We start from the raw sequence: 27,549 nt of genomic DNA, 5'->3' as shown, positions 1-27,549 counted from the left end.
AAATATCTCAGATATGTACCTAAGATGAGGATGTGCCATGAACTAAGACATGCAATTATTACTGTTATATATAATCTTGTTATAAAGTATATTAATCATAATCCTTATATATGCTCTTATGTGTATGCATGTATACATAATGTGTAATATATAATACACAGCATGTATTATGTACTATATACTAATAAAATACGTTAGTATATATACCATTGTTATGTATTATATAATAACATACTTTATTATTTTATGACATATTTAATCTTTAATAAAATAAAAAATATATTATCATCTATGGTAATAAATTAAAACACTCATACTGCTTACCCCCCATACTGCTCCAGCTGTCACTGTTCTTTTTCCTTCCTTTTCAGAATCACATTGCCATCCTCCCTGTCTTCATTTCCCTATCTCGAACCTTCCTTCTCTTCTGACCCGCGTCATCCCTCTGAAGCAGGTCTTGCCAAGGTCATCAATGGCCTCCGTGTCACTGAATTCAATAGGCACTTTCAGGCTGCCCGTCAGCAGCTGCTGCCACTGTTGACGACTCCCACTTTCTCAGCACACTCTTCCCCTGGACCCCACGGACCACACTCTTTCGTTTCCCCCCTACCACGCTGGCTGCTCCTTCTCAGTCTCCTTTACCAGATCACCCTTCTCCCCCATGTCTTAGAGTCTCCTCAAAACTTCATTTAAGGCTCTTTTCTTACTCTCTCCCTTCATCCATTTCCTCACTTCATCATCCTCATCTGTCCCCCAAGCCGGGTCATTGGTCATTGGTGACATGTCCAGCCAGACATCTCTTTTGAGCTCTAGATTCAAACGTCTGACAACTTGGATGTCTCGGAGCTCTGCAACGTAGTGTGCCAAAACAAAGCTCACGCCCTCCTCCAGCCGGATCCTTCTCCCATGTTCCCTGTCTCAGCATGGGCAAATGATCCAGCTGGGCCAGTGGTGGCCACCCCTGGCCCTAGTAAGTGGCCCTGGAGTGCACATGGGGCCTCAGTCAGGCCAATCAGAGCCCTTCCTGAGATTTCTTGTGTGCATCTCAGGGAGCAGACTCCCTTGTCTCTTGGATTATGAAGCTGAGGGGGTATGAGATATGAGATGGAGTGTCCTGATGAAAACCTATCTGCAGCAGAGAAAATGATGAGTCTAGGCAAAGTTGAGTCCTGGGGCTTTAAGCGCTGGTTCCTGTCCCCAAGGTTCTTGCCCCCATTTCTGCACTGCTTCCTTTGGTTTGTTGAGCACCTCCACATCTATCCAGTAAACCAAACTTTTTGTTTAAGCTAGTTTCTGGTAAGACCCAGGGGTGCTTGCAGAATGAAGAAACCAAGACCTTATAAGCTCTCCCTGTGTCTCGATCATTAGGATAGACTAAAGTGTGTGTGACTTATATCTGTTGGTTAGCAAGAATGAGTAGGCTTCTAAGGAATGTGGCTAGTGTCCCAGGCCCAGCAAGACCCTAGGAGCTGGTGGGGCTGAGGCTGGATGATCCACTGGACCCGGCTCCCCCAGCCTCTGGTGGAGTCTTTTGGGAAGAAGTGACTGCCTCAAGGCTTGATCTCTGTGGGGATTGGGCCAGTGTCAGAGAAGCACTATAGCTGTAGGCAAGTGTCCCTCAGGCCATGTGTGATCCATTTCCACAGCCAAGCAGAGCTTCACTGACAGCCACAATGGCAGAAGTGGGTTCGTGCTACTGTCTGGTTATCTTCCTAGTGTTTGAATGCCAGACTTCAGACCCAGTCTCCCCAGCCTGGGTGTTAGGACAATTCTAGAGGCAGCTGGGGAAGGCCTCAGGAGGGGAAAGCCAACCTTTCTGCAAAAATGGTCCCATGTAGACTGAACAATCAGTGGGATGATCACATCTGCACCCCAAGGTGAGTTGTGGGTCATGGGTGATATTAATAGACAGTACAGTGAGGCTGCAGGCCCAGAGCTAGAGGCCAGGTCAGCAGATGCCATTGCCAGTATGGCACTAAGGAGCATGGAGATGTGGAGGCTGGAATTAGAGACCTGCAGTTTCTTCCAGAAGGAGCCTGTGTTTGGGAGAGGCCTAAAGGATAAGATGAAGGTGCCTCCCTGCACGTCACCAGGAAATAATCACACAAAAATGCAATCTCTGGAAAATAAGCTATAATCCTGAGCCAGATCACCCCTGGGGGATCTGATAAAATCAGTTTTCTGGCCCTACAAAGGGGAGGCCAGTTATCTGGCCCTACAAAGGCATATGGGTAGTGAACTAACCAAGAGTCCAGTGCTGTTTCCTGTCTGCACTCCCCGTGTTTCAGTAGCCATGAATGAGAGGGAGAGAATGGAAATGCTCACCATTCTGGTTTCAACACCGCAAGAGGGTTCCTTGTCTCACTGCATTTTGGCATCACCGGAAGAAACTCATGTGGTTGTTTAGATCCAGTGAAGGCAAAAGACAGCTTGGTTTCTTTCAGCCCTCATGAACCTGGCAAATCAACCTACCATCTTAGACCAGGTCTTGTCAAGTGTTTATCTTCCCTTGTTGTAGCCAAACATTTCTCACCCAAGCCCATGGTGAGTGTCCATTTTATGGTTAATGGGAATAAGGATATTGTGCTGTCTTCTCAGGAACTTTACAGACAGTAGCCACTGCTTCCTGGCCCCTCCCAAGGGCTTTGGGAAAAAATACTGCCCTTAGACCTGAACAAGAGGGGCCCCTGCCTTGAGTCCTGTACTATAGAAGGTCCTGCCCTGATGCTTGCTCCAGCCACACTCTCCATGGGGGTAGAGTCAGCAGGGCCAAGGGAGACAGAGTGCGAGTGGAGCGGGAGGGGGGCGGGTGTTGCAGAGAGAGGGAGACACAGAATCTGAAGCAGACTCCAGGCTCTGAGCTGTCACCACAGAGCTTGATGCGGGGCTCAAATTCATGGATTGCGAGATCATGACCTGAGCTAAAGTCAGATGTTTAACCGACTGAGCTGCCCAGGTGCACTAAAACTTTTTGATGTTTAGATATATGGTATGTGAGCTTCCAAGTATATTCTGGGCCTGCACTTCCAAAGGTTCAGAGTAGTTATGTTGGTCAGGGGTGACCTTTGTTATATGCTGAGACTGTACGAGGCAAAAATCCATCTCTAGAGAGAAGAGTCTCCTGCTGCTTGCTCTGAAGTCAGGGTCTTTTGAGAAGATAAAACAATGGAGGCTGAGATAATCTATTTCAAGTTCATTTAGAATAAGGCCAAGGGTGAGTATGAGAGAGAGAGACAGAGAGAGAGAGAGAGACAGAGAGAGAGAGAGAGAATGTGTGGGTGGATGTGTTGGTTGTATGTGGGGGTGTGCATGAGAGGACTATGCGTGTGTGTGGGGATGTGTGTGGATATGTCTGTACATGCATTAGGTTTAAGAATAGTAGAGGCTGACCTTTAGAAGCCCAAAGGAGTGAAGATTTTATGGTGTCCTTCACTGTACAATTGAAAAATAAAATAATCTTAATCATCAAAATTAGACCCCCAAATTGGGATTTTCCATACCGATTATTTTCTCATTTTGCAGCTGAGGGAACTGTAGTTTAGAGATGTTAAATGACTTGTCCAAGGGCACAGGGTCAGGATTCAGTCCAAGCAGTGTGGCTCCAGAGCTCTAGAACCCAGTTCACTATCATGCATGGCCTCTTGGCCAGAACAGATCTCGGTGAGCTGGGGCCAGTGGGCCAGCTCCCCAAAAGATGGGGAATCTGGAAACCAGGCAGAGAGTACTGAGTATTAGGTAAGTGTTAAGAGCTGCTCAGAAATCAGGTTGTAAGGAGGCTCACTGCTCATCCTTGATCCCTTTGCTGGTGACAAAAAGAGGTCGAGTTCCACGACAGCACTGCTGGGGTCTATCTGTCAGAAAATGGAAGAGTACCGCTTGGGACTGTTTCTGCAAAGTGGAAGCAGAGAAGAGAAATGTCGCCTCCTGGTGGTCATCTTTAGTAGTGGCAGCAGGAGGCATAGCAGCCTTAGCTTTGGGGTTGGTGGTTAAGGCAGGGAAACTTTCTTGTGTCCTCCATGGACAATCATTTCCAAGTGCTGTAAAAATCATTATTTCATATATTTTATCCGTTTGGGGGGTATTTATTTTAGCAGGATGGTAAAAATGGTTTCTGTTATTCCATCTTAGCTGGATTCCTATTGATTTCTTTTTTATGGTTATTTTTCTGTTCCGTGATATGGAAGCTATATAGTCTTTTAATGAAAATCATCTTTACATTTTTATAAATCATCTCTATGTTTACAACTTTATATGTAAGTGAACCATTATTCCTATAGTAACAATTTAAAAGATGAAATGATTACATCTTTCTCTCATCAGTAATGATAAGTCTAGCATAGTCTACCTCTCTGCTGTTCTAGATGTGTATGTACTCCAATAGCTACTTTTTAAACAATTGCTTTAAGTTTGTTAAATTAATAATGCAAAACTAGACTTCGCTACAAATTTGTGACATAATTGCTTACTACCATTTTTTAATTCAGTGTTTTCCTGATTTGTGAATTATTTACTTACATTGATTTCCCAATCAGCAGGATGCATGACTGGCTAATTTTTTTCAAGTGATGGGCTTGGGATCTTTCCATGTCTAAACATATCTTTATGTTCTCCTCATTCATCAACAATATTCAACCTGCTGCTGACTATGCCTCATTTTAAAATATGGCATTGTTTTTCATCACCAAAAAATGTTTTCTTGATTTGAAGTGCTCCCTTTTCATGACTGGCTGGTGCTTTCTGACAAATGGATATTAACAGAGATATTCTTAGCCTTCCTCCTGCTTCTTGCAGTAACTCTGCTTCATTGAGGAGCATGTCTTCCAGTTTGTCAGAATGGCCTCCTTCTTTTGAACTATTAAATCAATAGTTTTAAACTATTACCACATTATTTTTCTCCATGCTGATTCTTTTTTTAAAAAAAATTTTTTTCAACGTTTTTTATTTATTTTTGGGACAGAGAGAGACAGAGCATGAACGGGGGAGGGGCAGAGAGAGAGGGAGACACAGAATCAGAAACAGGCTCCAGGCTCCGAGCCATCAGCCCAGAGCCTGACGCGGGGCTCGAACTCACGGACCGCGAGATCGTGACCTGGCTGAAGTCGGACGCTTAACCAACTGCGCCACCCAGGCGCCCCTCCATGCTGATTCTTGATAGAGTGAAATCTCTATCAGATTAAGTGTGGTTCCTGTCAGAGATGTGTGGATCTGTGTCCAAAGGCCCAAAGGAAGAAAAAAGGAAAGATTTCTACTTTTCTAATGGTTACATTTTGCCAGATTATGGTTAGGTGGCAGCCGTGGCATCCACAATAACTTGGCTGAAAATTTCCTTTTGCATATTTATTAGGGTAGGCAGCATTACCTAGGGTCATGGCACCCCTCTCTGATGCTTGTCAGGATCCTGGTGCTCAAGCATCCCCCTTCTCACCTCCTCATTTAGACCTTGCAAACAGGGCTCCACAGTGTGAACCCTGGCACCCTGCTCACGCTCTGAGGTCAGGCCTGGAGCCCACCGCATTTCCCCAGTGTCCGCGGTCTCCCCTCGCTGCTTTCATCCAGCTCCGGGTGGAAGCTGGCGCCCCCTGCCCGGCCTTTCCACTTCCTGTCCAGGCGGTGCTCCTTTCAGGCACAGGGAATTGTGGGTCGCTGGGCCCTAGGCCTTCTCTCCCCTGCTGGGCATACTCTGAAGAAATCCCTCAGCGTTTCTGGAAGGTGGAGGGCGTTCTGTTTCCATGTTTGTATGCCTCAGGTCTGCAGTGGACATTGAGGACGTGAGGAAGAGGAGCTTCCCTTGACGGCTTGCACCACCACTGTCAGCTGCAGCAAGCTCTCTAAGATGGTGTGGGCACACTGGCTGTGCTTCTTGGCCTGAGTGGTGCGCACAGCTGTGTGTCACATGGCATGCAGGTGGTCTCCTTGGGGACTTCAGGAGAGAAGACACTGATGGCCTTGGGGCAGGGCTGTGCTAGGTCCATAGGAACCCGTGGGAGCTTTGGGTACAAGAGGCAGCACTGGGGACACAGGCCCACCAGGAAGTAGCGGGCCTGGGAGTGACGATGGGGATGGGGAGATTTGCTCGGGACACTTGGTTAGTGGGAAGTGGTGTAAAGATTAAGGGCTTGCTTACCTAGAAGACCTCGGTTTGAATTTGGGCTTCACCACATACAAACCTGTGGCCCACAAAAACCTCATTTCAGAGCCGGCTCCTCATCTGTAAAGTAGGTAATAATAGGACTGCCCTTTGGGTTTTATGGGGTTTAAATGAGGTGCTACATGTGAGACACAATGCCTGACCTATATGTGTGTGGACCTTCAACAAATCCTGGGCTCCTTATGTGAGTAAAGAGGAGCAGGGATGGGGCGAATGGGCTCTTTCGTCTTCTTTCTCTTCCCTAGGATCTCTATTCCCCTTTCACCCTCTGGGTGACCTCTTAGCTCTCCCCACCTGCTGATTCTGGCCTGACACTTCTTTGCATTCCAGCCCATGAATCTGCAACCCATGGGGACCATCCACATGTTTTTGTATCCCTCTCCTGTACCCCAGCCCATCTAAACTGATCTTCCTCCACAAGCTGTTTGCAAATCCACATGGCCTTTCCCTTCTTAGAAGCCTACAGTATTTTACTGTATTACCTCCCTCAATTATTCACATGTGTGAGGAATGGTTTCAAAAATGGGAGTTTCCTGTGTGGCTGGATGTTCCTCTACATGGACCCCCTCTCTGGCTTCTACTCTCCTGAGAGCAGGGCGAGCTGGGTGGCCGACAGAGATGGGTCACACACTGGGAAGCCAAGCACGGTAGATTTACTAGGGTAATATCTGCAGGTGAGATAACAGCACATACATACAGAAATTCATGGGCAGAGATGCCACCCAGCACCACAAACACCAAAGCAGAGAGGGAGTGGGGGGCCTCAGGAAGTGGCTTTGGAAAGTTCTCTTGAAAATCCAAGGGCAGCTTTGGTGCTCAGAGATTCAAACAGAAAACTATACAAAACCAACCCATAAATATATATATATATATATTATATATGTGTGTATTATATATATATAAAATTGCAAAATAAAAGCCCAAGAAACTAATCATCAATCTGCACATCAGTGGCTCAAAAAGTGTTAGCGTAAAGGCAAAACCGTTTGTGGGAATGATGCATGATCCAGGGGGCTGGCATTTTCAGTAGCAGAAAGAGTATTTACATGGAACCCCTATTTGAGACTTCACAATACTAGGAAAAGCTAAACACAGACAATGCATGTACAAGGGAAGACGATTGTCAGACACAGACATTTCACTGAAACCATCCACGGCTTTAGAGAACACGGCACTCTCTACCTAGACCCCCGCACGCTCAGCCAGGTGAGCCCAGGCCCTGGATGCCCTCCCCACTTGAGTCTTCCTGGGAGAGGGATGAACACAGTGCTGGACTCGGCTGTAGCATAGATGGCAGGAATTTAAAGGTGGGCTGGACCACGGAGATCAAAGCAGGCCTGGCAGGCATGAGGTGGGGTTGAAATGTGGGGGCAGAGGTCCCCAAAATACAGTCCCGTTTTATAAGAGCTTTGATGTATTTAAATGTGACCCCTCCATCCTTGGTCCAACCGTTGTCCTCCTTTGATTCACTTACAAAGAGAAGATCTAAAGTTATACGAGATGATCTGCTGGAGACAAGAACAGTTTGGGGGGTTTTCTATAGTTCTCCCACCACCCCAAACCCTCACAATGTTTTCTCTAAGCTACTTAGAGGTAGGGACTTGCCATATTGCAGACGGCCTCTTCCTGCCCCTTGGGAACCAGTGGGTGAGAAGAGAAGCTGCCCCATGGGGAAAGCTACTGAGGCTCGGCCTCCAGCCACACCTGTGTCCCCTGTGTCAGTGACTGTGACCAGTTCTCCTCCATCTTCAGGTCTAATTTCTCATAGCAATGACCCAACTTTTGGGGACACCTTGAAGGCAAATGGCACCAAACATCAATTTGGCAAAACCCAAGTACGAACCAATATGAACCATCACTTCCATATTTTTAAGAAAGCCCTCAACTGGAGATTCTAATTGTTCCTGAAGAGAGTAACCTATCTATACAAAATGATAAAAGGAAATTTCTCCACTAAAGAAGGACACCCCACCTGAAATGCCCACGCTGATTCCTGGGTGAGGGTGGCTTCTCACTGAGAGGCTCAAGAGGGTTGGATGTGCCCTGGTGACAGGGCTCTACCTATGCTTTTATTTCTGGCAGAAAGTATGCCACATCCAAGTGGATAGGTTGGCTAGACAGGGCATTTGGCAATAATCACTCTACTGTGTCTGCTCTTTCATATTGTGGCACAAGTGGGATTGCAACAGAGAAATAACCAATGAGCATATTTCATCGGTCAGTTCAGGCCTCTGACTTTTCACATTGAATCATCCCTTTTGGAACAGATGGGGAACAGTTGTGGGGGTGCCCTGTGTTTTCTGTGGGAGTGGATTTACCTCCTCCCTAATTTCTTCTGAGACTCTTTGAATGTTATTGTCTTTGAGAGTTTGCTTAGACTCAAGTGGTGAGAGAAAATACAAGACCTGTTTTCCTCTAAGCTCAGAGTGTCAACAGCAACTGTACCAACCAATTCAAGGGCTTATGCTGACCTGTGTAAGGAAAACGAGTAAGGACTGTATGTTTTCTCATTTGTTCAACAAAAACTGAATACTCTTGGCCTGGAACTAGAACATATAAAATACACTTGTGCAAAAGATGGCCTACAGGCCAATGGGAGACTATGTGTATATCCACCCCCATGGATACCTCCATGGAAAATTCCAAATTTCTTTTTGGTCTTTTCAGCTTTCAGAAGTAAATCGTGGTGTTGGGTGAATGGTTCTTTCGAATCCATGGTAACCAGAGAAGTGGCCTTACAGTGCTTCTCCGCATGTTGACAAGAGTGATAGCCCTGTTATAATGGTGCCGAATGACTTCTGGATGACTGCCTTGCCACATTCAGGAGTGACAGTGCATTAGACACTGGGAGCAGGATTCAAGGCTCAGTATACATAAATCCATAGTATGAGAGCAATGTTTTTAGTGGGGCTCTTACTAGACCAGGGTGCTCATCCAAATCCCTGCAAGTCCCTTAAGAAGAACTTCTCTGTCTGCACAGGAAGAACCCTATTTTCATTACAGCACTGTTGAGGGAGGCTATTTTTAATCTGTGTGTAACCTGGACAAAGTCAGATAGTTGGGTCACTACAGGCCAGGAGGCCCTTATGGAGCACAGATCTGGGCTGGAGGCTTGCCTCTTAGCAGAGCTTTTTGCAAAGTTTGAGAAAGGCCACACTGTGTGGACAGTTCTCCCACATCACTGCTGGGTGCCAGCCATCAGCGCACAGAGAGTCACTGGAGCCAATTTGTCTCTGTAACTGTCTCCTGCCTCCCGACCTCACTCCAGTCTGTCTTCCCATGGAAACAGCCTCAAAACCTCCCTCTGCCCAGCTCAGCCATCCATAACACTGCAGACTGGCTCGTGTTTTCTCACCCCTTTCTGTGGCAGATTCATGCCCAGTGGCTTTACTAGAAATGAACCTACTGCCTACCCATTCTGAGCTCCCCATAGATGCATTTTCTCCAGAAGGATACTGGTAAAAGTTTTCAGCCAACTTTTATCCAAATCCAAAGAAAATGGCCTCTCCTCTAAAAACCTCTGGTTTTTTTTTGGATTGCATGTCCCCTGCAATAGCACCCAGTGCACCACCTTAAGCCTAGAGCTAAGGGCCCCACCTCCTGCGCATACAAGGGAGGAAGAAATTGGCAGAATGACTCAAAAGCTCTTGTAGCAATTCTGCACTAAGGCAAAAATAGACCTGCAAACTGCACCAAGGATTAGCTCTTTGAATATTTCCCTCTCCTTGTTGAAAATCTCTAAGATGCTTTATCCAAAGAATTTTAGGGAAGTAAAATTCTGTGCCAGAAGCATGCTATATGCTATAAAGGAAAATGTAGGTAAGGCAGGCCACCAAGAACGTTTCAGTGCTGACGTTTCAGAAAGGCCTCATTTTAAGATCTCCTGTGCCTTCACTGCTCTCCTCCTCTCCAGGCCATTCTCCACCCAGCCGCCAAAGAGATTTTTGTAAAATTCAAGCTTGATTATGACATCCTGACTGTAAGCCATCAGCAACTCCAAACACCCTACATGATAAAATCTAGTTGCACATTTTCTACAGGTTTCTCTCTGACCCAGCCCTTCCCACCTATAAAACAAAGCCTCCCACCCCCTCACACTTTATGCTCTGGCATTACTATATCACTCAGTGGACCTGTCATGGAGCCTTGCACTTCCATGCCTTTGCACGTGCTTTTCCCTCATCAGGAATATTCCAACAACCCTTTTGTCTTCCTGGAGAATTCCTCTTTGTCTGAAAACCTAACTTAATCATCACATCTTTCAGGAAAGTTTCTCTGGTCCAGAAGATAGTAAATCATTACTTCCTTATGCCATCTCTGCCCTCTTGCCCTTTTGGTAACTTGTCTACATGCCTCCTACACTTAAAAACTTCCTGTGGGCAGGGACTATGTTTTGCTTTCAGGTCTGCTGTTTTGTTTGAATGTATGAGGAATGAGAAAATGGATAAATGTAAGGTGGACCCATGGCATAAATTCCAAGGATGATGCTCCAGCAAGGCTCTGGCATTTTCACCTATGAGGCCTCATTGTTGTAAAGGGAATAAAGAGAATTTGTTGAATGCAGAGTCAAATCAACACCATCTCTGAGCTACAACCACTTGAACACAAAAAGCTGTGTCAACGGTTATGTTGTCTCCACTCCTAACATTGTTTCCTGCTGATTATTCTAGCTACAATGATTATTTCCTTTTAATGACAGCATAATGCCTGATGCTTAGTGGGTGCTCAACAAAGATGGTGAGGGATAAATGAATGAATGTGAAATCTATTTTTTTAAAGAAGGCATCAGAGGATTGGCTTTTGAAGGCATTTCCCACATCACAGACTTTTTCTGAGGCATACATGCCCTTGACCATTGGCTTGCCCATCACAAGATCCAATCAGAAAGTAGAATGAAGTAGAGGGTGGGGGAGCAGTTAGGAATCTGACTAGAGAGATGCAGCACTGGGTTCTCCTTAGTCAGGTGTCAGTTTCCTTCCTTCTTAAGAAATAGCCCAACTATACTCCGGCCCAACCAGACGGCTCCTGCCTCTCCTTTGTTGGAGGCCCACATTGGCCTCACCACAATCCACGTTTATTGGGAACTTAACGTGTATTGATGAGGGAGAACACGGGTAGTTTTCTGCTTTCATGTCAACTGCTGACATTACACAGTGGAGACCAGTCACAGAAATGGGTCCTGGACTAAAACAACCATCCTTGGGGATTCAAGTTTTCTAATCATCATCAACTGTTAAGAACAAGGCTCTGGACTCAGACTGAGCTGGGCTCAAATCCAGGCTCTGATCTTTCTAGCCACATCACCTGAGCAAGTCAATTGTCCTTTTGGGGCTCAGTTTCCTTAATCATAAAATGGGAATACCTCACCCACATCACAGGATTATTGTGACGGTCAAAGGGTGCAACGAATGTAAAGGCTGCACAGTGTCTATACATAGAAAGTAAGTGCCCAAATGTGGAAAACGATGATTAAGAACTTTCAAAAGTACTTTCACAATCATCAGGACAAAAAGGAAAAATACTCTTTGAAGACACTGTGCTATAAAGAGAATGGATTGTCTATTTTTTAGGAGCCAACAATGCTTATTACTCAATGTCCCATGGAAGGATATGAAAAGGTAGTGCTGGCATTTACAACGAAAGCCATAGCTCTTACTAGGCCCCAGGATGGACAGATAGTGACAGGGTGAGGACACTCAAGCTGATTTCTCTCCTAGATGATTCAAGAGACTTAATCTTGAAGGGCTCATCTCATTCTCCTCTGCTGGACCCAGAGTGACTGAGTCGGAACCCAAAGGAGCCAAGGGTAAGATGCCAGTTCCAGTGTGTGAGCCAGGTTCCAGGTTTGCGGGGAAGTCAGGGGACACCTGACTGCCAGGTAGGAGTGAAACAGGTAGAGCCACATTGCTCCGTGTGTCATGCAAAGCTAGAAAGGCATAGCATTTCCTGTGTTGTTTTGATCCTCCTTGTACAACCCAAAGCCAAAGGAGGATCTAAATTTCCCCAAATTTCTGCCCTGAGCATGAGACAACTTTTCTCTAAGCTAAATTTGGTTTTAGTTTTGAAGCGCCTGAGATGCACGATTCAAATGGGCCAAGTTCCTGGCTTCTTATATTGATTAAACTACTCGAATCCTGTGGCTGACTTGGCTTGCCCTCACGTCTGCCCGCTCTTACAATTCTTCATCCATCCGTCATTCAGGAGGTTCCATGAAGAAAGCTCAGGGTTAGTGGTTGGGGAAGCATGAGCTAAGCCATCAGCCCTTGGGAACAAAGATTAACTTCTGGTGGAGGGAACAGGTCAATTTGTCTGGTTACTGTGAGCAGCAGAGCAAGGACCCTGTGGGAAAGAGAGATTTCTAAACTGTGACAGCTCCATCAGCAGGAGATTGGATTCCCGCAAGGAAAAGGACCTTTCTCAGGGGAAGCCTCGACCTGTCTGATTTGGTCTGAGGCTGTGCGAGCTTGCAGCCCACTCTGGCCTTCTGCCCTGGGCTCAGATTGGTGGGCAGCAACCTCACAAAGGCGGCCCACAACTAGGCAGTGTTATATAGTGGAAAAAGCACTGGACTAGGGGCCAGGAGACCCGAATTCTAGTGCTGGCTCTGCCACTAACTAGCTGTGTGACCTTGGGAAAGTCACCTGATTTCTCTGGGGCAATTGTAAAATGAGGGGTTGGTTGGGTGATCTCTAAGTTCCCCCTCAGAGTGTGATCCAGGGTCCTATTCTATCCTTTGTTGGCCCTGTGCTTCTAGGGACAAAGTTGGGAGAAGGGAAGGGGTGGAGAGAGAGGGTGCAGATGAGAATGCTACCAATCAGGACTCCACTTTCTCCTTCTTTTTGCTCTTTTTCAGGAAGGACGGGGTTCGGAATTTCTTCTTCTTTTTGGAGGGAGACTTGGAAGGTGAGCCCTCTGGGGACATGGGGCCGCTGGTGACCGACTCAGTTTTGTCCTTAGAGGTATCAACATCTGTGTCAGCATTGGTGGTCATCTGGCTCAAGCCCTTGCTGAGAATTTCCTCTGCGGTCTGTTCTTCCTCCTTCCCGTTGACCACCACTCCTTCTGGCTGCGTTGTTTCAGGCTCTGTGGTGGCTTTGCTTGTTTCTGTCTTAGCACCTTCTAGAAAAAGATCAAAAGACATGACCCATAAGATTTCAATTTCAGGTGATGGTTTCTACCTGGGGTTAACAGAACCATTTCTAAATAATTCTGTAAAATAAGTGTAGAGCAACAGGAGAGACAGGCTGGCATTGTAGGGGGTTGGCAGGTCTGTTACTCTGGGCTATTGTCTACAAATGTAAATAAGGTAATGATGTCCAAATGTGGCAGGGGGCCCAGCGAGGACCAAGTTGAGAACTTTTCTAGGCACAAAATGAAGAGACAGACTCAGGCTATAGGAAAGGGGAGAGCAGTGACACTCACGACTCAGAAGGGGAAGCTAAGAATTGTAACTATTTCAGTTTCATCAGTGAAAATATGGAAATTACATTTTTTAAATTTTTATTTAAATTCCAATTAGTTAACATGGAAATTACATGTTTTTATAGCCATTTCCTTTTCTGTACCTGAGAAGAACTTTGGGAAAAAAGGAGAATATCTTCCCAGGAGGCACAGAGGGGAAGGCAGAGGGAGAATGGAATCCCTGAGGGACATGGACCCTGTATTTCCAAGATAAAAGGATTAACTGAAGGGGAAGATGAAGGGGAAGATGCATGGTCGGCTCATTCTAGCGGCCACCTGGAGGGAACGTGTTTAGATTGCCACCATGTTTAAGGCCAGAGCTGCTCAGATCCCAGAAAATAAGCCCCCCAGCTCACCTGCCTCCCTTTCTCCTCCCCACCCCCCATCCCATTTCCACTCAAGCTTTGGAATGCCTGGATGGGGAGGGAGGAGGGGAAATTATAAAACCACAGACTTTGAAAAGTAGCAAGGAATTTAAAGATCATCTAACTCAGCTCCTCCCCATTTTACAGAAATGAAAACTGAGTAAAGTAGTAAAAGTGGGCAGGCCTCAGTCTCCTGACATCCGTTCTTGTGTTCTTTTCACTATGTGAAACTAAGAGGAGTGTATGAGTGATAAGCATGTGTGTGTGTGTGTGTTTGTAAGTGTGTAAATGTGTGGTGAGCTGTATATGTGTGTGTGAGTTGAGTTTGAGTATATGTGTGTGTTTGTGAATGAGTGTGTGGGTGTGGTGTGTGAGTGTTGGTGTCAGTGAGTGAACTGTGTGAGTTGTGTGCGATCTCACACTGGGCATGCTCAACTCTGGGAATGTGAGTAATGGGTGAGGTATAACTGGTATGACTTACAGAAGAAATAGGTGAGGATAGAAGTTTCATGAAAAGACAAGGGTTTTTGACAGGGGTAAAGACTGGAGAAATGTATGGTTGCATGGAAGATGGGACAGATGAGTGTAAATTTGGGGACAGTCAGAAAGGGTTAGTTTGACTATGGGCAGACTCTTATAATGAGATCTTTTATAACTTCTGAAATTCTCTGGGCAAGTCAACATCCTCTTCCAGATGACTTCTAAGGACTGTCTTTCTCTTAGTATCCAACACCTTGGCCTCCTATCCTTCTACTCTCTGTGGCCCATGTCCTGTCATCATCCAGCTACTAAATTCTCTAAGTCCCTTTACTTCAATGGTCCTCACTCCCCTCCCCTTGCACCATGTGTTCCCATCATCATCACCTGGCAATAGACTTGAAACTTGCCTGGACACAACCTTCTTTCTGTCCACTCTCCTCTCCTCACTTCACCTGCTAGTTGGCCTCATAAACCCTCTTGTCTGGCTAAAGCCTCCCTTGACATTTGGCAATGATCTTGTCCTTTTCTAAACCTATTGCCAATATATCCATTTTACACTTGCATATGTCATTTACCTTTTTTTAAGAAGACACAGGTGGGCATGGTCCCCTCCCAAAATGAATCTGGCTGGCTCTGTGGCTCACAGTGACCAACAGAATGATGAGGAAGTGCCACTGAGCCAGCTACAGGCTGAAGACTTAAGAAGGCCTAGAAGTTCTTGCTTTTAGATTTTGGGAAGCCCTAAGCCACTATGTAATAAAATCTGACTACTATAATGGAAACACACATGGAGAGGCCACATGGAAAGGCCCTACAACCACATGGAGACAGAGAGACACAGAGAGAGAAAGAGAGAAACAGAAAGAGAGAAAGACAGAAGACCAGCCATCCCAGTGTCCCCAGCTGAACCCAGTCTTCCAGCTATTGACAAGAGTGCACCATCTTGGAAATTCTAGTTTAATCAAGCTCCCAGATGACTGCAGCCCCAGTGAACATGAGTGGAGCAGAACCATCCAGGTGAGTCTAGTCAACACACAGAACAACTAATTTCTATAAAACCAGCTCTTATTATGCATCATGATTTAATAATTATCTATTGCTGTATAACACCCCCCACTCCCCGCCCCATCCCAACTTAGTGGCTTAAAACAGCAAGCCTGTATTTTCTCCCACAATCCTGGGAACATAGTACATAATGAGAACTCATTCACGTAAGCACATCATAAGGCCCTTTGGTATTCATTTGCAAATTTTATCCCAATAACAACACTATGAGTCAGGAAGGGCAAGATTCGTGTTAGGCACACTCCCCGCCCCCCCCCCCCCCCCAAATTCTGCAGGGTTTTTAAGTAACTTATTTAGATGGTGAAATCAGTAAGTGATGGTGTTGAATACAGGGCTATTTCTTGGCAGGCACAGCCAGTGCTTCCTGCAAGTTTACTGGAGGATGGAGTCAGTAGGGACAGGGACAGTCAGGAGCCAGTCAAAGAGAAGGCAATGACAGAGATGACCAGTGTGGAGGAAGAGGGTTTGCAAGAGTCTCCTTCAGGGAAGCCAATGGGGTAGGAAACAGATGAGGAGGGACACCAAGGTGACTCAGCACCAGAGCATTTGAGAGCATGGTGATGCATGATGACAAATGGAGAAAAACCAGCCCTGATCCAATGGATGAGCTAAATGTGAAAGTGCACACGTAGAGGGGAGGGTCAGCCCTGTCTGCCCTGGGGAGCCAGGCAAGCTATCGGGCCACCTGGCCATGTCCACCCAGCCCTGCTTCACATCGGTCACTTGAGGCAGCTACAACTCTGGCCTCGTCATGAAGAGTTGGCTCTGTCTGTGCTACAGGAAGAGCCTTCAGGGAAGACCTTGACTTTTCCAACAATTCAACCAGGGTATGCCTCTCTGTGAGGGCTCAAATTTGGACCAGAGAGGGCAGGAATCATGCTACCAGTGGGAATGATGTCAGGGGTGGGTAAGCAGTTATCCCACCTGTCATACACCTCTCCTCCCGCCCTCTGTCCCCCTGAACAGCAGAGATTGCTCCAAGGAGCTCCCAGGAGCTAAAATGGAATTACTAGCCTTTGTCCCACTGCTTCCATAAGCCTCCTCTCCAGCTTGGATTTCCCTCCTGCAGTTGGTGCACATGCCCCAAGGGATGACGAAGACATGGTCATTCAGGTCAGGTGCTCTAAACATCTCCATAAGGCAGTTGGTCCCCAGGCCATTCAGGCTCTGGGCCACAACCCTAGAAGAGGTCATGAGCTCCTTGGAGGGGCCATGTATTAGGAACAGGGATGCAGATGTGCTCCTGACGGCATAAGCATTCCCTCAAAGGGAGTGCCCAGGAGCCTGCCCCACTGCCCTTTCACTATGCAGGCTTGTTGCTTCTGGGTGGTATGCCCTGTGTGAGTACAAGTGTGTGTTTGTGCATGAGTGCATCCTGTGTGTGTATATCCTAGAGCGAGGCCCAGCCCATGCATAGCAGATATGGAGTTGGCCTTGAATTTTGTAGCCAGGAACCTCCTGAAGGCAGAGTTGCCATAGAAAAAGATGGGGAGAAACACATTTCTTTTGAAAAAGTCCTCCCTCCCCCATTGCAAGTGTTGGAGTGAGTTAGTAAATGGCCTCTCTATACTTACTACAGAGACAAGTATTCAGAATCGGAGGAAAGTCCTTTGATGAAGGCACAAATGGGAAGAGAAAGGAAGACATTGTGGAGACAGGTTGACAACACCATGATGAGACACAATGAACACAAACAGGCAGGGGACATCCACTTGGAGCTCTGGCCACAAGCAGATGGGTTTCCTCTGGCAATGCTGGGACTGCACTCAAGGCAGCAATTCACCTCTGGAGGAAGCTCAGGGCTTAGGGGATTCTAGCAGCATCCACACATGTGGTCATTCGACCCAGGAGGGAGAAGATCTCATCAGTCCACCAAGCCCGGCTTGGCGGTACAGCCTTCCCTGGTGAGGGCTCAAGGGACCCAGGGGAGGAGTGTTCATGCCCCAGAGTGATTCCAGAAGCTCATTAAGGACACTTTTCTGATCTAGGTGGTATAGACTATAATAACATCATTATCTACCATATGTATATTATTAATCATTATCACAATTAGATCTTACATTTAAACGTTCTTATTCTTTCAAAGTATACTCTCTTCCATCGACAACTTCCCTTATATGTATAAGAACCTTTAAAAGGGAAAATATTAGTAGTCTCATTTGACAGATAAGGAAACTGAGGCCCAGAGATTATCTGATTTTCTAAAATTAGCAGTTATTATTAGTTAGTGGTTGAGTTGGGCCTAGACATTAATTGTCTAAACTAGTATCTAATTAAGTGTTTCTCAGCCTGGGCTACACAGTAGGTTTATCTGGAGAGATCTTAAAACTCCAGTGCACTCTTCTCTAACCTACCCCTAGTCCATTTAGCTGAGAACTACTGGGAGTGCTGTGGTGGGAACCCAGGCCGACGTCAGGATTTTCAAAGTTCCCCATGTAATTCCAGTGTTGAGATTCCAAAGGTTGAGAATGACATCATCAGCCTTACCCGGGAGCTTGTTGGAAATATACGGTCTTGGGTCCCACCCTAGACCTACTGCAGCAGAGTCTTCATTTTAACAAGATCCTGATGATCCCTACGCACATTAAAGTTTGAGCACTGGGCTGGTGCATCTAGAAAGACCCATCAGCCAGTCTGAGTTAGTGGTGAAAAGGCTGTGGGCCAATCATTAACTCACTCATCACTGCTCAGACAGGCACTTAAATTGTAAACTGTGTTATCACAGGTTGTGAATGAAACAAGGTTACATTTGGTAATCCCTATTTCAGATTCCCTAGAAATGGCAGATCAGAAAGCTTTTGGGGTAGCTTTTCAACACCTGTTTAAAGGCAGGGTCCCTGCAGTGTGCACCTCTGCCCTGCCTTTCACACAGACCCCTTTCCGGCCTGTGGACATGCCTTCTCCCTCCCAGCTGCACATTGCACTCACCGTCTAAAGACTTGGAGGGAGAGACCAGGGGGCTCTTCGTCTCTGACTTTGCTGGACTCTGTGCTGGAGAAGCAGGTGCAGACCTTACAGGGGAGCCAGGCTCCTCTGCAGTGGTTTCTTTCTCTCCTGAAAATACAGGAAACCACTTCAGGTTAGGGATCAAACAGAGGAGAGGTAGGCAGAGAGAAAACATTTACAAAAATGCTTTCTTCTAGCTGGTCCTCATTTCTCCGGGCTGAAGTTAGCTCCTTCCCCCAACCTTTTTAAAATCTCTGCTACATTCTGGGGGAGGCAAATGGGAGGAGTCAGACTCCTGTCTTGTTTCCTCCACCCAAGCGCATCTGCCAGTGGAATGCTAGCCCTGATGTGGACCTCAAGGCTGCAGGCTTCCTGCCTGTGATTTGTTTACATGTAGCTTATGTATCATTTATCTAATTTTCATGTTCAACCCAAATAACCCCCAGGGATGTAAAGCACCACGTTTCCTATCTACTTTTTCAATTGTCATATTAGAATTCCAAGCAAGCTAGCAAGGGTTTTTCTCGTGTGTGCTTTGTGCCCAGGAGGATGACTGACTCTGGGTGGGGAGGGGGTTGTGGAAGAAGACTCTGCCCTGAGGGAATAAAAGCCTCGCCTAGTGGGCTAAACCAGGAGCTGAATTCTTCTGTGTCTCAGACCCCAAGTGCTCTTGAAACAAAGAGAAGGGATAGCTCAAAGGGGGGGGGGGGGGCGGTGGAGAGGGACAGAGAGGGCTTTTTAGCTGGAGAGGGGCTGGAGATGGAAGTCCGGATCAGGCTAGCTGAGAGGGGAAACTGTGCCAGGAAGGGACAAAGGCATGAGTGAGAGCCCACAGGCTATCATGAATGTGAATATTTGGGAGTCAACATGGAGAAATGAGCTTGACTGAAGATTCTGAAATAAAGAAGGAATAATAATTTTATAGATTAATAAATATCACTGTTATAATTACCTTATCATACCTAATGTTTATTTGACCTAAACCATACTTACAGGCACTGTTCTTTTTTTTTTTTTTTAAGAAATCAGTAATGTTCTTTTTCTTTTTAAAATATTTATTGATTTTTGAGAGAGAGAGAGAGAGCATGCACACAAGCAGGGGAGGGGCAGAGAGAGAGAAGGAGGGAGGGAGGGAGAGGGAGACACAGAAACCGAAGCAGGCTCCAGGCTGAGCTGTCAGCACCAAGCCTGACGCAGGGCTCATTGGGAGAGGGAAACAGAATCTGAAGCTGTCCATGCAGGGCTGGATGTGGGGCTGGATGAGGAGCTTGACGGGGGGTTCAATGGGGGGGGGGGGGTTGGACAGGGGGCTTGAACCCACGAGCCATGAGATCATGACTTGAGCTGAAGTCTGACACTTAACCAACTGAGCCACCCAGGCGCCCCTTAAAGGCACTGTTCTAAGTACTGTGCAAGGATTAACTCCTTTATACCCAGGTGAGAGGCTCAGACAAGGTCGTGGCAACACTGTTTCGCCATCACCATTAGGCGCTGAGCAATGAGGACCATTCTGTAACTAATAGCATTATGCTGGTTTATGGGGCAGGAAGGGCAAATTGAGGATATGAGAGAGGAGGGAGAAAAGCAAGTGAAGATTGAGAGTGAGAGCAAATGAAGGCTAGCTGGAGCCCCGTGGGCCCTGCCAAGCAGAGGCATGGGTCACAGGGGTACTGGTGGGAGTGAATGGCTGGCGGCTCTGCTGCCTCTCTGGGTGCCCCCAGCTCTCCCTCCACCCTGGGAGATCCTGAAGCACTAGGGAGCCAGGGTTATTTACCGTCGAGTTCTAGTTTCTTCCTCTCCACCTCCTTCTTGTACTCCTCCAGCTCCTGGTCAGTGAGTTGGCTGAAGGGGTTGGGCACAGTCTCCTCTGAGTCGTCTTTGGTATCCGCATCGCCCTTGGACATCAGCTGGCTCTCTGTAGACTGAAAGTTAACCACAGAGTGTGTGTTGCTCTCTGAATGCCGTGGTTGGGGCCCAGGCCCGAGCTTCCTTTCAGACTCATGTGGCTGCCAGCGGTCTTGCTAGGGGCAGCGTGGCATGCAGCTCCTTGGAAACAGCTCAGGGCCTCTGGGTAGGGGTTGTTCATTCCTCCCCATGGCTACCTCACCCCCAAACCTGGGTTCTTTGCAACTACCTGGGTAAATGCAGGGAGTCCACCCTCTGCCCTAGAAATAAAATCAAAGGATGCTCCCAAGCAGAAGGAAGACACACGTTTATTGCAATCCCTCCTGTGGATGCTTGCAAGCCATCACTATGCAGATACAGTTGGCAGCCCAAAGTCAGTTAGCCAAAAGTCGGCAAGCAAAGCATTGGCTCAAGCCAGCTTCATGCCAGCCATTCCCCACTACACCCTCCTCCCACCCCCCGACAGCAGCACAAGCCACAGCACACAGCAGTAAGTCAAATGCAAAACACACAATGGCTTCAGCGTTCTCAGTCCAAACAGTTAGTCCTGTTTTGCACACAGTCATAAATTACAAGGAGGCCAAGGTCCTGAATCTCAGATCTTCAACCTGCCTGTACTGCAGGTCCCTGGGGGACAGTGGCAACAATTCCTGGGGGGCTCATTGGCTGGACCTTGTGTGAGCTTCAGGAATCCTTTGACCTCTCTAGCCCATGACAAGGTCTAAAATTCAGACCCTATAGCCCTTTCTCCTAATTTGGCATCTTCATTGTGACCTTTGAGAATGCAGTGCTTGGAAGCTGAGGAGGAGTCAGAGTGTGAAACTCGGGAGGTGAGCCCACAACAGCTGGGCCACACCACACACTCCAGGCCACCTTCCCTGGCCTACCAGGTCCTCTGACAATGGGCCTTGGGCATCTTCCAAAAGAGAAGCAGCATTGGCTTATCTTAAGGAATCACAGAGTTCAAGAGAGAATCCAAGACCAGGATCCCCAAAAAAGAGGGATTCCAAGAACATGGTGTAAATGGCAGAGTTTTTAACAGTTTTGCTCACTGTACCGAACTATGACCACCACCACGCCAGTATCATGGGGTGTTTCTATCCTTGCTCCTGTGGCACATTGGGTGTTCCTCATCCTGGCTAGTGGAGGTGGGTGACCGTGCTGTTGCAATGACATAACCTTCACGCCTCCTGGCATGGGCACCCACCTTGTGGGCTGCAGCCTGATCTAAACTATCTCAATTTACTCTGCAGAGGGGAACAGTTCCTGTATTTTCCCCCTTCTTACCACTAAGGAATATGCCATGCCCACTGCTACCTTGCAATGAGTAACAATGATTTTCAACACAAGCCAGAATTATGATCTTCACCCTTTTTGCTAAGCACTAGTAAAACACTGTCCTATCTCAGGCATGGAAACAACTTTATACTTTCTAACTCTATGTGGGTTTGTGTGGGCAACTAACTGCTCCTAACTGAGCACCAGTCCTTATATACATGCCTTCCCTCTGTGAGCACATGAGCATCTTCCCAGCGCTATGGCCTGATGATGCCATATCCACGCACAGAGGCCAGAAACGCTCAGGGCAGGCGGGCCTGGAGCAGCTGGGAGTCACCAGCCACACTCCTATGATGCCCACTTGCAGGATACCAATAGAGGGCAGAGTGGAGTTCCATGGGTAAGGCATGGAAGTTAGCATCCCTCCTGGGGCAGGCCAGGCTCCCCTGCCCAGTACCCAGAGAGAGCAATTAGACACTGTCCCTGGTCCTCACAGCATCCGTCTTGCAGCAAGAGCACCAGCGCCCCGAATCATGGGGGAAGGTGGGCATGAGGACTCAGGGGTCCTGCTGCCCAGCCCCAGGCACTGAAGACCCAGAAGGCAAACACGTTTCCCCTCCAGACAGGGGCAGCCTCTGCTGTACCGGGCTTCGACTCTTCTCAGCGATGACGCTCGCCAGGAGCTGGGATTGAGGCCCCGCCGACTTCACATCTTGTCGGTTTTGTTCTCGAATCTGTGTGGCAAGAGAAGGAGAGAGTGAGCTTGCTGTTCAGTGTCACAGTGTGGAGTTTGGGAGGGAGCATTTGGAAGGCGTACTGGTGTCCAGCGTGTTCCGTGACTAGGGTCTACAAAGGTCCTTCCAGTGGGGTGGGGGGCCTGTCTCCTCTAACGCAGTGTGTGCCTTGAAGAGACAGTCCATGTCTGCTTCAGGGTGAATGAGTAGTTTATGTAAAATACCAGATTCTCATGCACTCTGAGGAGGTCATTTTAAGAGGTGAACAAGGCATAGTAGCTCCTTGAAGGAGGTCCTCATGTTTTATCGAAGCCCCTGAGAAATTTCTTTAATATGACAGATTCCCGGGGCCACCCCACAACCACTGAATCTGAATCCGTCTGTGGGGAGGAACAGGGGATTGGCCGTGGAATCTGCATTTTAAACAAACACTGCAGAGGGTCCTTAAACCACACATTAAATCACCATTCTGTGATTTTACCTTTTGGGGGTGGTCTACTACAACTTAAGTTCTTAAAGTAACATGAGAAATATGAGTGAGTGAACTATAAAGCAAAGGTCGAGAAATAAACAGAAAAGATTTTGAAATTTTAAAAATGAGCCAAAAGAAAAATAGCATAAAATTCATAAAAACTCAATTTGTGGGCAGGTTTCTTAGACATATCTAATGTCTCAAGCAAGTATCTGTGTCTGAGGGTTATTTAGGACCACATAAGTACAGGAGTGAGCACAGCGCTAGAGTATGGCCAATGAATAGTAGCTTCTTCCCCACAAGAGGCATCTGGGGTGTTAAGACAGGTGCACCCTGGGAACTCATCTCATGTTTGTGAGACCTGAGACTGCTCCCTGCTTGTGGGAGAAGCGATGGCAAGGTAAGCAGCTCCCACCTTACCTTGTTCCGCATGTCCAGCACTTCTTGGGGGTCGGTATAGAGAGGCACAAATTGGTTTGGGTTTTCGATCCGTATTGGCATGCCACTGCTGGATTTCTCCACTTCATCAGCCTTCATCCACTGAACACACACAAGGCCAGGTGGGTAAGGCAAAGGAATAAAGTCACCATGTCCTCCCCCATGGCCCACCCCCTGAGATCTGGGCCATGTGGCCTACACGGAAGGTCAGCAGGCCTACATAAAGATGTTCTCTCTTCTTGGGTCTCTTTCATGTCTGTCTGTTTCCCAGAAGAGACATGGGTAACAAACAACCCAGCTGTCAAAGAAGGTCCCTCAGGTCAACAGTCAGTCATAAAGAGCACTGGAGACTAGGGCTCAGAACCTCAACAACCACCTTTGAGAAACAGGTAGCCACTTGAGCTTCAGTATCAAAGGACTTAATGATTTTTTAATTTGCAGGGCTTCATTTTTTTTTTTTATGAAGAGCTATTCTATTTGGCTGCTAGTTACTTTAATGTTAATGAAAAATCAAATTAAGAGTGGATGTGTATGTATGTGTATTTGTGTGTGTGTGTGTGTGTGTGTGTGTGTGAGAGAGAGAGAGAGAGAGAGAGAGAGAGAGAGAGAAAGGGAGGGGGAGAGAGAAAGAGAGGAGGACAGAGAGAGAAGAGGGCTGGGGAAGGAGAAGACTACGTAATAGAAATTAATATCCCACCTGCCTCCTGGGTTTATATCGGATGTACAGTCCAAATGTTGGATGGCCATGAACTTTGCAGAAGCCCCCTCTGCATGGGGGAGCAAGAAGCAAAAACCAATTGCTCCTAGGTTGTGTGCTGTTGAGAGTGAGGTCCAGCTGTGCCCTGGAGAAATATGCTCCTCAGGCCCCAAAATCTTAATGCAGAGGTGCAACAAGGTGGCCAGAGATTTTGTGGGCATGAGCAGCTGCTCCCAGATGCCCAATAGGAAGCCCTAAAGGGAAACTGTAATAACCCAGACCTGGGGATATTTGTTCTGTTCCCCCTTTAAAACTGTCTAGCCCACAGAGGTAGCCAGGCACCCTCCCTCCTGATCTCCTTACTGTGGTCTTGGGCCGGGGGCTGCCCATGCTCCTCTGGACCTCGTCAGCCACGTTGACCCGTAGGTAGGTATTGGGCGTGTTGAGCCAACGGGTCTTCTCCTTCTGCTGTTTTTGGGCATGCTGCCGCAAGGCAGGCATTGGGACCCCGTCCTCCTCAAACACGAAGGCTGTGACGGTGGCTGGAATCTCCACCTCACTTTTGTGTTTGGTTTTCTCTTGAACAAAGGGATAGCGGTATGTGTAGCCTGTTCTGTAACCCTAAACAAGACAGAAATAGAAAGAATCACTTACTGTGGGGAAAATGGCCTCCACGCACATATCCCACACACACTTGTCCCTTCTCTCTAAGGGATTCTGTTTAAACCAAAATCTCCGTAACACAACATAGGCCTTGCTGTTCCTTTTTTGTGTTTCAGAATTGCTCCCTCATCCTGATCCCCCAACATCTTCCTCCCTTCACCCCAACAAGCCCTCTGATTAGAGCTGAGAAAATCCCTAGAATCCCAGACAGGGCTCCTTACTCTAACAGTGCCCCAATTTTTCATCTACTCCAGTGGTTCTCAACCCTGGCCACACTTTGGGATCACTTGGGAGCTTTAAAAATGCTGGTGCCTGGGCCCCTCAGAGCTGCTGATTTCCACGGACAGTGGTACAGTCTGGGATGCAGGATTTCTGAAAGCCTCCCAGATGATTCTAAAGTCAACCCTCATTTTCTCGACTCCAAGGCTTCTTAACTATTTCCTTCTTAGAACCCTGAAATTGGACTCAAAAACATCCCTGCTTCTAAGCAAGACCATATCCCAAGGTGGAAATGAGTGATTGGTGAGAACATTCAGTCATCTTGCTTGGCAGCTTCTGAAGCAATAATTTCTTGACTTTGCCTACCTTCTTCCTTTATTTTTTTAAATTAAAGAGGCATTAAGATATTTTTATGATTGTAAAGAAAATATAGACCTATCTAGAAAAATCAGGCAATATGGAAAAACATAAAGAAAAATGGGGGGGGGATGCCTTGGGGGCTCAGTCGGTTAAGCATCTGACTCTTGATTTCAACTCAGGGCATGATTTCCTGGTTCATGAGCTCGAGCCCTGCATCATGCTCTGAGCGGACAGTGTGGAACCTGCTTGGGACTCTCTCTCCCTCTTTGTCTCTGCCCCTCCCCTGCTCTCTTTCTCTCTCAAAATAAATAAACATTAAAAAAAGAAAGAAAAAAGTGGGTTTTATATAAAAATCTCATCCCCAGAGAAAACTAATAAAAATCTTTGTGGCCGTCTCTGTAAACACACACACACACACACACACACACACACAAATACACATATGTATGTAAGTATATACATAACTATAGAATACATACAGTAATTATATATAACATATATAAAATAGTATATAAATGGGACCATACTGCATAAACAGCTTTATAAGCTGCTTTTCTAGCTTATCAATGTGTTTTTGGAGATTTTTTTTCATGTTATTGAACCTATAAACACACAGAAACCTTTTTTTTTTTTAATTTTTTTTTTAATGTTTATTTATTTTTGAGACAGAGAGAGACAGAGCATGAACGGGGGAGGGTCAGAGAGAGAGGGAGACACAGAATCTGAAACAGGCTCCAGGCTCTGAGCCATCAGCACAGAGCCCGACGCGGGGCTGGAACTCACGGACCATGAGATCATGACCTGAGCCGAAGTCGGACGCTCAACCGACTGAGCCACCCAGGTGCCCCAGAAACCTTTTTTTTTAATATGAAATTTGTTGTCAAATTGGTTTCCATACAACACCCAGTGGTCATCCCAACAGGTGCCCTCCTCGATGCCTATCACCCACTTTCCCCTCCCTCTCACCCCCCCCATCAACCTTCAGTTTATTCTCAGTTTTTAAGAGTCTCTTATGGTTTGGCTCCCTTCCTAACTTTTTTTTTCCTTCCCCTCCCCCATGATCTTAAGTTTCTCAGGATCCACATAAGAGTGAAAACATATGGTATCTTTCTCTGCCTGACTTATTTCACTTAGCATAACACTCTCCAGTTCCATCCACATTGCTACAAAGGGCCATATTTCATTCTTTCTCATTGCCACATAGTACTCCATTGTGTATATAAACCACAATTTCTTTATCTATTTGTCAGTTGATGGATATTTAGGCTCTTTCCACAATTTGGCTATTGTTGAGAGTGCTGCTATAAATATTGGGGTACAAGTGCTCCTGTGCATCAGTACTCCCACACAGAAACCTTTAAACAGCTACAGAATATGCCAATGAATGAATATACCATAATTTATCTAACCAATAGTGGTAGATACTTTGTCATTTTCAAAATATTATAAACAACCCTGAAATAAGTATCTTTATACATTTAACCATACTATCTATAAAAAATAGAAATTTTGGGGGCAGCTGGGTGGCTCAGTTGGTTAAGCGTACAACTTTGGCTCAGGTCATGATCTCACAGTTTGGGGGTTTGAGACCCATGGAGCCTATTTCAGATTCTGTGTCTCTCTCTCTCTGCCCCTCCACCTCTTGTACTGTGTTTCTCTTTCTCTCAAAAATAAACACTAAAAAATTTTTTTAATAGTAAATTTGTTTCCTTTTCAATATTTTATTTTTATGTCTCCCATTTTAGATTGAGGTCCAATATTATTCTAGAACAATATTAAAAGTGCTGACAGCAAGAATCATTGTTTTGTTTCAAAATTTAATGGAAATACTTTTACTTCTACTTCTAGTGTTTTACCATGATTTGTTTTATCATGTTAAATGTCCTCCTGTCTTAACAGCTATATTTATAAGTCGATATATTTTTATCAAATAACTTCTGATACTAAAATGACCAAAAGGTTTTTATCCTTTGACTCATTAATATCATAAAATACATTTAAAAGATTTATAATATTAAAATTTTTTTTAAGTTTTATTTATTTTTGAGACAGAGAGAGCATGAACGGGGGAGGGTCAGAGAGAGAGGGAGACACAGAATCGGAAGCAAGCTCCAGGCTCTGAGCCATCAGCCCAGAGCCCGACACGGGGCTCGAACTCATGGACCGCGAGATTGTGACCAGAGCCGAAGTCGGACGCTCAACCGACTGAGCCACCCAGGCGCCCCAGAAGATTTATAATATTAAACCATCCTTGAATACTAGGAATGAGCCTTCACTTGGTTATTAGGTATTATTATTCAATGTTATGCTAAATACTA

The 27,549-nt window shown here is 46.4% G+C and overlaps 1 protein-coding gene across 3 annotated transcripts in view; it reads right to left on the bottom strand.

The window, feature by feature from the left end:
* Positions 1–6,785: 6,785 nt before the first annotated feature.
* The window catches only part of ADD2 (adducin 2), a 42,212-nt gene continuing 21,448 nt past the window's right edge, over positions 6,786–27,549 (bottom strand). For 2 of the 3 annotated variants that reach the window (XM_086700900.1, XM_025932436.2), the window contains exons 9-14: positions 24,353–24,610; positions 23,275–23,394; positions 22,293–22,382; positions 20,240–20,387; positions 18,448–18,573; positions 6,786–13,267 (exon numbers count right to left, since the gene is read on the bottom strand). In XM_086700900.1, coding sequence (XP_086557026.1) covers positions 12,963–13,267; positions 18,448–18,573; positions 20,240–20,387; positions 22,293–22,382; positions 23,275–23,394; positions 24,353–24,610 — 1,047 coding nt within the window. In that variant the 3' untranslated portion in view covers positions 6,786–12,962. The remainder of the gene's footprint in view (positions 13,268–18,447; positions 18,574–20,239; positions 20,388–22,292; positions 22,383–23,274; positions 23,395–24,352; positions 24,611–27,549) is intronic. The other variant, XM_086700901.1, reaches the window with a different exon arrangement.

This window comes from Puma concolor, chromosome A3 (assembly GCF_028749965.1).
Source record: "Puma concolor isolate L17-30 chromosome A3, mPumCon1.1.hap2, whole genome shotgun sequence".
Lineage (NCBI taxonomy): Eukaryota > Metazoa > Chordata > Mammalia > Carnivora > Felidae > Puma > Puma concolor.
This window is presented reverse-complemented; position numbering and strand designations above follow the sequence as displayed.